This window comes from Salmo salar, chromosome 18, assembly GCF_965601325.2.
Source record: "Salmo salar chromosome 18, fSalSal1, whole genome shotgun sequence".
In the NCBI taxonomy this organism is placed as follows: domain Eukaryota; kingdom Metazoa; phylum Chordata; class Actinopteri; order Salmoniformes; family Salmonidae; genus Salmo; species Salmo salar.
Window position 1 is genome coordinate 97361573 of NC_138308.1, and position 9522 is coordinate 97371094.

Genomic DNA, 9522 nt, shown 5'->3' on the forward strand with positions numbered 1-9522 from the left:
TCAAAGTATTCAATTGCCGTACGTCGAAGCATGTCAACCGCTGTTTAAAATCAATTTTTACGTCATTTTTCTCGTAGAAAAGCGGTAAAATTCCGACAGGGAATCTCCTTTTCGGCAAACAGAGGAAAAAATCCCAAAGGCGGGGGCGGTCGGGGTCACGCGCATAAGCTAGTGTCTCTTGATGGGCCACTTGAGAAAGGCGATAATGTGTTTCAGCCTGGGGCTGGAATGACGACATTCTCTTTTTTCCCGGGCTATGAGAGCCTATGGACGACGTGGGAAGTGTCACGTTAGAGCAGAGATCCTTAGTAAATGATAGAGATGGCAAAGAAGTTCCAGAAATGGTCAGACAGGCCACTTCCTGTAAAGGAATCTCTCAGGTTTTGACCTGCCATTTGAGTTCTGTTATACTCACAGACACCATTCAAACAGTTTTAGAAAATTTAGGGTGTTTTCTATCCATATGTAATAAGTATATGCATATTCTAGTTACTGAGTAGGAGTGGTAACCAGATTAAATCGGGTATGTTTTTTATCCAGCCGTGTCAATGCTGCCCCCTAGCCCTAACAGGTTAACATCCAGAATCAGCTGCAAAGAAATAACATTTAGTGAATGAGTATGTATATACACACACCTTGGTGGAACAGTTGCTAGCAGTTGATAGCAGTGCCTGGTGGAGTCTCCGTACCCTGAATCTTCTGTCCAGTAGTGGTCACACACCAACAGTAACCTACCAGAAATAGACATGTTGCACATACAATATTTACTGTAACATTCAACTGAATTGGAGAATTTAGTGTGTGTATATGTGCGTCCGTGTTAACCTGTAGAGCCCGAACATTGCTTAGGGGTGTATCGTCCAGCGGCGTCACACGTGGGGATGTAGGCTCCAATTGGGCCATGTGTCGCGGCATATCTAGCACGCTCACAGGGGGTCATGGGTCGTAACGTAGCATCTGGACACAGGTAACATAGATTGATTGTAATGTGGACATAACATTGCAGCACATGCATGCCGGAATCTTGGGTTGCGTCCCATATGGGCCCTGGTCAGAAGTATTTTATACGGAATATGTTCCATTTCAGATGTAACCTAGGTACTTCCTGGCTAAATACTGAAATTGCGCTACTTGTTTAAAAGCCCTGTGCAGTCAATTCAGTTTCTGTCTTTTGTATAACAGCTGATGAAACTAAGACTGAAAGTGGGGGTAAGTTGTGTCAGTGTTACTTCCTGACAATCCAATCATACATCCAGTTGAATGATCAAACCATTCATATCAGAATACCTCAGTCCAGCATCTAGACACCAATATACATCTCTGGAACAAGAGGAGTGGCAGGTAGCCTAGCGGTTAGAGAGTTGGGCCAGTAACACAAAGGTTCCTAGTTTTAATCCCTGAATGTCAAGTTAAAATATCTGTCTATGTGCCCTTGAGCAAGACAACCTTCTCTCCAGTGTCACGGTTGATAATGGCTGCCCAAGGGACAACTGGTTATGAAACAAAACATTAATACGTACGTGTGTGAATAGGACAGATCAACACCCACTAACGTTTTTATTCAAATGTTGGTGAGTAAGTGTGAGGTACATCACTCTTACCTCCCAGAGCAAAAGCTGTGCTAACAAGCAGAATGATGGTCAATATCGCCATGGTGATAGTCTCCTGAGAGAGAGAGAGCGAACAAGAGCGAGATTAGTTGAGCATTTTAAATCATCTGGAATGGCTGTGGGTACTAGAGGAGAGGTTGAGGAAACCCTGTGTTAAGTACAAAACTTATGCAACAATTGCTAAACCCAGTCCTGAGGACCCCAACAAGCGAGTATCGGCAACACGGCGCGCTACGATTCTTCCACTAAAATTCAGGTATCATCTAATCTATTGTATGTGGTTGAAGAGCCTGGCACACAGGAATATGAATCCTTCCCAAATGGCTCCTCATTCCTTATGTAGTGAACCACCTTTGACGAGGGCCCACAGTGCACTACGCAGGGAAGGGGAAGCAGACTAGATCTTGACAGAGACTTCTATTCACTACAAAGGTAACTATTAGTCTATGCTCTTAAATTCAGGGGGGTCATATATAGTGCACTACACTTGACCAGGGCCACATAAGATTAACGTGCCATTTGAGAGGCAGCAAGTCTACTAAATAATATCACAAGCTCACCTTCTGCACTCTTCCAAGGGATTCACTGGTTGTCTCTCTGTTGTCTGTGAGTTATGGTCTACCTCTTCCACCTCTCCTTTTAAAGGATCTGTCACAGGTGTGACTAGTTGCCTCATTAACCCAACAAGAGATCCCGATGTCGGCCATTAGCTGGTGGTGTAAAGTACTTATGTAAAAATTCTTTAAAGTACTACTTAAGTAGTATTTTGGGGTATCTTTACTTTACTACTTCTATTTATTTCAACTTTCACTTCACTACATTCCTAAAGAAAATAATGTACTTTTTACTCCATACATTTTCCCCGACACCCAAAAGTACTCGTTAGATTTTGAATGATTAGCAGGACAGAAAAAATGGTCTAATTCACACACTTATCAAGAGAACATCCCTGGTCATCCCTACTGCCTCTGATCTAACAGACTCACTAAACACAAATGCTTCCTTTGCAAATTATGTCTGAGAGTTGGTGTGACACTGGCTATCCGTAATCAAATAAAAAAACAAGAAAATGGTGCCATCTGGTTTGCTTAATATAATGAATTTGAAATGATTTATACTTTTACTTTTGAACTTAAGTATATTTTATCAATTACATTTCATGTTGATACTTCAGTATATTTGCTGAAACTTTTAAAACTTTACTCAAGTAATATTTACTGGGTGATTTACACTTTTACTTGAGTCATTTTCTCTGAAGGAATCTTCATAGGCAGTGAAGAGAGTAGTAGAGGAAGATGGGTCCAGTTTCAAGGGATCCTGAGAGGCTCCCTGTGAGTATGCCGAGGCCAATAGAGAGTGATAGGAATAACGTGTTTCAGTAAGGTTGGTTTCTTAGCATTCATAGCCATGGTTATCAACTGTACCGCTGAAATGGAACATAAATCACTGAAAATATATGTTGTGGCGGTAGCTGCAGATAACTCGTTGGGTTATGAGATTTTACCGCAGAAGAGTTATAAGGTGTGATGAACGATAGTGTCCCGTTTTCCCAGGCTGCCGGCCTGCTGTAGGACAAAGCCCATGCGGTAGAACTCAGCTCACGTAGACTTGCATCCTAGCCCATGTAGACTTGCATCTTCAGAGCGTAGCTGGATTGTGCGTCACATGCAATCAATCGAATCAATCAAATTGATTGATAAAGCCCATCTTACGTCAGCTGATGTCACAAAGTGCTGTACAGAAACCCAGCCTAAAACCCCAAACAGCAAGCATTGCAGGTGTAGAAGCACGGTGGATAGGAAAAACTCCCTAGAAAGGCCAGAACCTAGGAAGAAACCTAGAGAGGAACCAGGCTATGAGGGGTGGCCAGTCCTCTTCTGGCTGTGCCAGGTGGAGATTATAACAGAACATGGCTAAGATGTTCAAATGTTCATAGATGACCAGCAGGGTCAAATAATAATAATCACAGTTGTTGTCGATCATTCAGAGTATCTCTATCGCTCCTGCTGTCTCTAGAGAGTTGAAAACAGCAGGTCTGGGACAGGTAGCACGTCCGGTGAACAGGTCAGGGCTCGATAGCCGCAGCAGAACAGTTGAAACTGGAGCATCAGCATGGCCAGGTGGACTGGGGACCACCCATATCTTGTTGTTGGGGACCACCACCCATAAAAAAACAGTTTCTGGCTAAAGAGACAAGACTAACAAGGGAAATCCATGAACTAATAGTACAGGTAGATAGCAATAAAAAAATATACTACAGAGGTACAAAATAAGTTAGAGAAAAAACAAATCGAACATGTGGAACTTATTCAAGAACAATCTAATGTAATCTATTACAAAAATAAAGCAAAGTGTATGGAATATGGAGAAAAATGCAGCAATTATTCCTGAATCTCCCATACAGGAACGCTAACAAAAATGATTTGCATAAAATCGTTACTGAAGACGGAGTCATCTATGATTCTCCCAATGATATTTTAGAAGAGGAAGCTAATTATTTTAGGCAGATGTTCACTTTTCCGTCTCATCCTTTCCCACTGAATGAAGATTGTACATTTACATTTAAATTTGAACATTTAGCAGATGCTCTTATCCAGAGCGACTTACAGTAGTGAATGCATGCATTTCGTACATTTCATACATTTTTTTTCCCCGTATTATGGTAAGCAATTCTTTCCAAATAATATAAAAACTGGAAAATTAACAAATGTACAGAAAGATCAGTGCGAAGACCAAATTACAGAAGAAAAACGTTTTGAAACTATTAAATCCTTTCAGTCTGGGAAAATCCCAGGGCTTGATGGTATACCGGTAGAGGTATATCAAGTGTTTTTTTTATATACTAAAAGCTCCATTGTTAGATTTGTTTTAACCTGTTAGGGCTAGGGGGCAGTATTGACACGGCTGGATAAAAAACATACCCGATTTAATCTGGTTACCACTCCTACCCAGTAACTAGAATATGCATATACTTATTACATATGGATAGAAAACACCCTAAAGTTTCTAAAACTGTTTGAATGGTGTCTGTGAGTATAACAGAACTCAAATGGCAGGTCAAAACCTGAGAGATTCCTTTACAGGAAGTGGCCTGTCTGACCATTTCTTGAACTTCTTTTCCATCTCTATCTTTTACTAAGGATCTCTGCTCTAACGTGACACTTCCCACGTCTTCCATAGGCGCTCAGAGTCCGGGAAAATACAGAATGTCGTCATTCCAGCCCCAGGCTGAAACACATTATCGCCTTTCTCAAGTGGCCGATCAAGGGACTCTGGGATTATGCGCGTGACCCAACCGCCCCCGCCTTTGTGATTTTTTCCTCGGTTTGCCGAAAAGGAGATTCCCTGTCGGAATATTATCGCTTTTCTACGAGAAAAATGGCGTAAAAATTGATTTTAAACAGCGGTTGACATGCTTCGAAGTACGGTAATGGAATATTTAGAATTTTATTGTCACGAATTGCGCCATGCGCGCGACACTTCTTTACCATTTCGGATAGTGTCTGGAACGCACGAACAAAACGCCGCTATTCGGATATAACGATGGATTATTTTGGACCAAACCAACATTTGTTATTGAAGTAGCAGACCTGGGAGTGCATTCTGACGAAGACAACAAAAGGTAATCAAACTTTTATAATAGTAAATATGATTATGGTGAGTGCTAAACTTGCCGGGTGTCTAAATAGCGAGCCAGTGATGCCTGGGCTATGTACTTAGAATATTGCAAAATGTGCTTTCACCAAAAAGCTATTTTAAAATCGGACATATCGAGTGCATAGAGGAGGTCTGTATCTAAAATTCTTAAAATAATTGTTATGCTTTTTGTGAACGTTTATCGTGAGTAATTTAGTAAAATGTTAGCGAATTCCCCGGAAGTTTGCGGGGGGTATGCTAGTTCTGAACGTCACATGCTAAGCTGGTTTTTGATATAAATATGAACTTGATTGAACAAAACATGCATGTATTGTATAACATAATGTCCTAGGGTTGTCATCTGATGAAGATCATCAAAGGTGAGTGCTGCATTTAGCTGTCTTCTGGGTTTTGATGACATTATATGCTGGCTTGAAAAATGGGTGTCTGATTATTTCTGGCTTGGTACTCTGCTGACATAATCTAATGTTTTGCTTTCGTTGTAAAGCCTTTTTGAAATCGGACAGTGTGGTTAGATTAACGAGAGTCTTGTCTTTAAATAGCTGTAAAATAGTCATATGTTTGAGAAATTGAAGTAATAGGATTTTTAAGGTTTTGAAATTCGCGCCACAGGCTGCAAGTGGCTGTTACGTAGCTATGAAAATCAGATCCAATAACAACATTAGAGGATTAGATATCCAAGGTTTAAAACAAAGGTGTCCATGTATTTCGATGGCTCAAGTTTTAAATTAAGTCCGCAAGCTAGATCTCTGCAATGTGTCATTGAAGATCTAGATAACTTTTCTGTACTCTCTGGACATAAACCTAATTATGATAAGTGTTCAATATTATGTATTGAATCCTTAAAAAATTCGACTTTTACATTATCCTGCAGTTTACCCATAAAATGGGCTGATGGTGAAGTAGACATACTCAGTATTCATATCACAAAAGATATAAATAAGCTCTACACAATGAATTTCAAAATAGAATGTGCCCATCTATATAATGAATATGAATTGGGTGGGTTGAGATTATTCAACATAAAAGCACTAAACCTCTCTCTAAAAGCTTCACTCATTCAAAGGTTTTACTTGAACCCTATATGGTTCTCAAGTAGATTACTAAGAAAAGCTCATCCATTGTTTAAAAATGGCCATTTTGCCTTTGTGCAGATTGCCATGTCTCATTTTCGATTAATTGAAAATGATACTTTTTTCAAAGTATCTCTCTTTTTCAAACAAGCATTGCAGAGCTGGCTACAATTTCTATGTCACCCCCTGAAAAGATAAAACAAATATTACAACACATATTATGGCTGAAGTCAAATGTGCTGGTTGATAAAATACCTGTATTTATGGGAAATATGTTTGAACAGGGTATTTTGTTCATAAATGATATTGTAAATTGGAATGGTAGAATTATGGCCTTCATGGAGTTATCAGAACTGTAAGGAAAGGTCTGCTCAATCCAAGAGTACAACCAATTGATTACAGCATTACCCCAAAAATGGAGGAGGCAAGTGGCAGCGGGAGGAGGTAGGGAACTGGTCTGTCTGCCCAACATAAAGGATCAAAACTTGCGGAGGAATAAAAATAGCATAAATAGGAAAGTATACCAGTTTCATTTGAGGACCAGGATGTTGACAACTGCGCCATACAGATTGCAAAATAGTTGGGAAGAGATTTGAGTTGATATATAAAACGCAAGATTCAAGACTTCGTGCTTTTCAGCTAAAATGATTATATAGAATTCTTGCTACCAACAAAATGCTGAATATTTGGGTAATAGAATCATCGAAGCTCTGCAGATTTTGTTGTGAGGATACAGAATCAATAGACCATTTGTTTTGGTATTGCCCTCAGGTAGCCTGTTTCTGGTCTCAGGTTCAGGAATGGCTGAAAATGCAGTCAATTACTAATATACTAAAACTCTTAGTAAAAGTATTTATCTTCAACTCGCAATCTGTGGATTCTATTCGATTACATAGATTGATATTGTACGTTAAACATCACAGCATAGTTGAAAGATATGTGTTGCGTGGAAACCCGAAGTGGGTGGCCAGCAGAGATACATGGGATGGGCTGAGGGAAGCTGAGGGTTGGTATGTGGAATTGGAGACAAGTGGGAGTGGAGTTGCTGTGTGGGAGATAGAATGATGGTCAAAGATAAAAGTCCAAATAAAACATTTAAAAAAGTACATTTGAATGACACTAAGTGGCAGTGTTTTTACAACAAATGCCGGTTTGCCTGAGGCTGATGCCGTGCAAGTGTTTGTGAACATGCATATACACACACTCTCATTCAAATAAACACATACATGTAATAGTGCCAGACATGCACACAAACATTTACAGTTGGCGTTGCTGTTATGATTTAATTGTCCTTGATATCCTTTGTTTTAAATTGCATTGTTGTTTGCTGTTTTCTTCTGTCTTTTCCTTTTTTCTCTCTTTAGTTCATTCTCATGGTTGTTGGTGCATTGGGGGGTTCTTGGGGGTGGGGAATGGAATTAATTGTATTTTTTATTTTTTATTATTTTTCTTCCTGGGGGGGCTGTGGGAGGGGTCTCGAATGGTTGAGGGACAGCTATTGGGGAACTGTGGGGGGGATCTTGGAGGGTTCGGGATCAAGTTTTTGGCCTGGTGGTAGATCGGCCAACATTACATTTACATTTTAGTCATTTAGCAGACACTCTTATCCAGAGCGACTTACAGTAGTGAATACATACATTTCATGCATTTTTTTTTGTACTGGGAATCACACCAAGCTCTACCAACTGAGCCACACGGAGGGCTCAACATGCCCTTGAGCAGAGAATTGACCCTGGATGCTTCTGTGTGTCGCTCTGAATGGGAATCTGTTGGACGACTGGGATGATGTAGTTATTGAGCGGCTTCACTGCAAGTATATTGTATGTTTCGAATATTCAATAAAGTAAAAAAAATTAAAATATTTTAATAAAAAACGACTCAGCCCACGCAGTATTTATTATGGATCCCCATTAGCTGCTGCCAAGGCAGAAGCTACTCATCCTGGGGTTCAGCAAAATCAAGGCAGTTATACATTTTAAAGACATTACCATACATTCATAACAGATTTCACAACATATTAAGTGTGTGCCCTCAGGCCTCTACCACATATCTATAACACAAAATCCAAGCGTACATGGGTGTATTTTATCGTGTGTTTGTATGCATGTGTTGCTTCAGTGTATTTTTATCCGTTTTTTTAAATCTAATCTTACTGCTGGCATGAGTTTCTTGATGTGGAATAGAGTTCCATGTAGTACTGTGCACCTCCCATAGTCTGTTCCGGAAAGTAGTAGCAATTCGAACATGAAGATCTGATTCACGCAGTCTCCTCCGAACAGTTGATGTTGAGGTGTCTTACTTGAACTCTGTGAAACACATATTCTAAGACTGGTATCTCTATTGAACATATCCTCTGCAAGAGAGGTAACTCTGGGTCTTCCTTTCCTGTGGTGAGCCTCATGAGTCATCGTAGCTCTTGGTTTTTGAGACTAAGAACTTTGAACGTTTCTTTAAGTGCAATGTTCCGCATTGACTGACCTTCCTGTCTTAAAGTAATGGGCTGTTTCTCTTTGCATTGAGCTGTTCTTGGGCTTAAAATAACAAATAGGGCTATTTTCTGTATACCACCCCTACCTTGTCACAACTGATCGGCTCTTACGCATTGAGGAAAGAAATTCCACAAATTAAGTCACACCCGTTAATTGAAATGCATTCCATGAATCTGGTTGAGAGAATGCCAAGAGTGTACAAAGCTGTCAAGGCAAAGGGTGGCTACTTTGAAGAATCTCAATATATTTTGGTTTAAGATGTGATTCCATGTGTTATGTCATAGTTGAAAATATTAGATGAAAACCCTGGAATGAGTAGGTGTGTTCAAACTTTTGACTGGTACTGCAAATATAGTAGATCTAACCTATAGAAAGCTGATGGGATCCTCTTTCTAATAGAAGCCATGAGGCAGTTCTCAGACAATTGCATAGGTTATAGAAATGTTGCGCAACATGAGCTCATGAAATGTTTTACATTTGCATTGATGTCAGAGTGATTAGAGGGACAATAGAGTGCTGAGTACCAGGCAACTAATGACCATCACCAGCATCAGAGCTTGGAGAAGCCTAATTACTAAATGGTCACGTGGAATTTGACTGCCTTCATTTCTTGTAACTGCCGGTAATACAGTCCTACTCCTTCCTCCATTTCCCAGAAATGGACTGGTTCAGATAATCACACCAACAATAAAG

The 9522-nt window shown here is 40.0% G+C and overlaps 1 protein-coding gene across 1 annotated transcript; it reads right to left on the reverse strand.

Moving 5' to 3' along the window:
• Window positions 1–650: 650 nt before the first annotated feature.
• Window positions 651–1653, reverse strand: LOC145861663 (equistatin-like). The gene is made up of 3 exons (XM_082964512.1): window positions 1602–1653; window positions 826–957; window positions 651–731 (listed from the first exon to the last, which is right to left on the reverse strand). The coding sequence occupies exons 1-3, from the start codon at window positions 1651–1653 to the stop codon at window positions 652–654; spliced, it is 264 nt and encodes an 87-aa protein (XP_082820638.1). The 3' UTR covers window position 651.
• Window positions 1654–9522: the final 7869 nt, after the last annotated feature.

Bases quoted from the DNA above. Each gene is read 5' to 3' on its own strand.
- LOC145861663 (XM_082964512.1), bottom strand. From the start codon at position 1,653: ATGGCGATATTGACCATCATTCTGCTTGTTAGCACAGCTTTTGCTCTG. The intron at 958-1,601 runs GTAAGAGTGATG...ACCTGTGTCCAG, and splicing joins CACAGCTTTTGCTCTGGGAG to ATGCTACGTTACGACCCATG. The intron at 732-825 runs GTTAACACGGAC...TATTTCTGGTAG, and splicing joins GCAATGTTCGGGCTCTACAG to GTTACTGTTGGTGTGTGACC.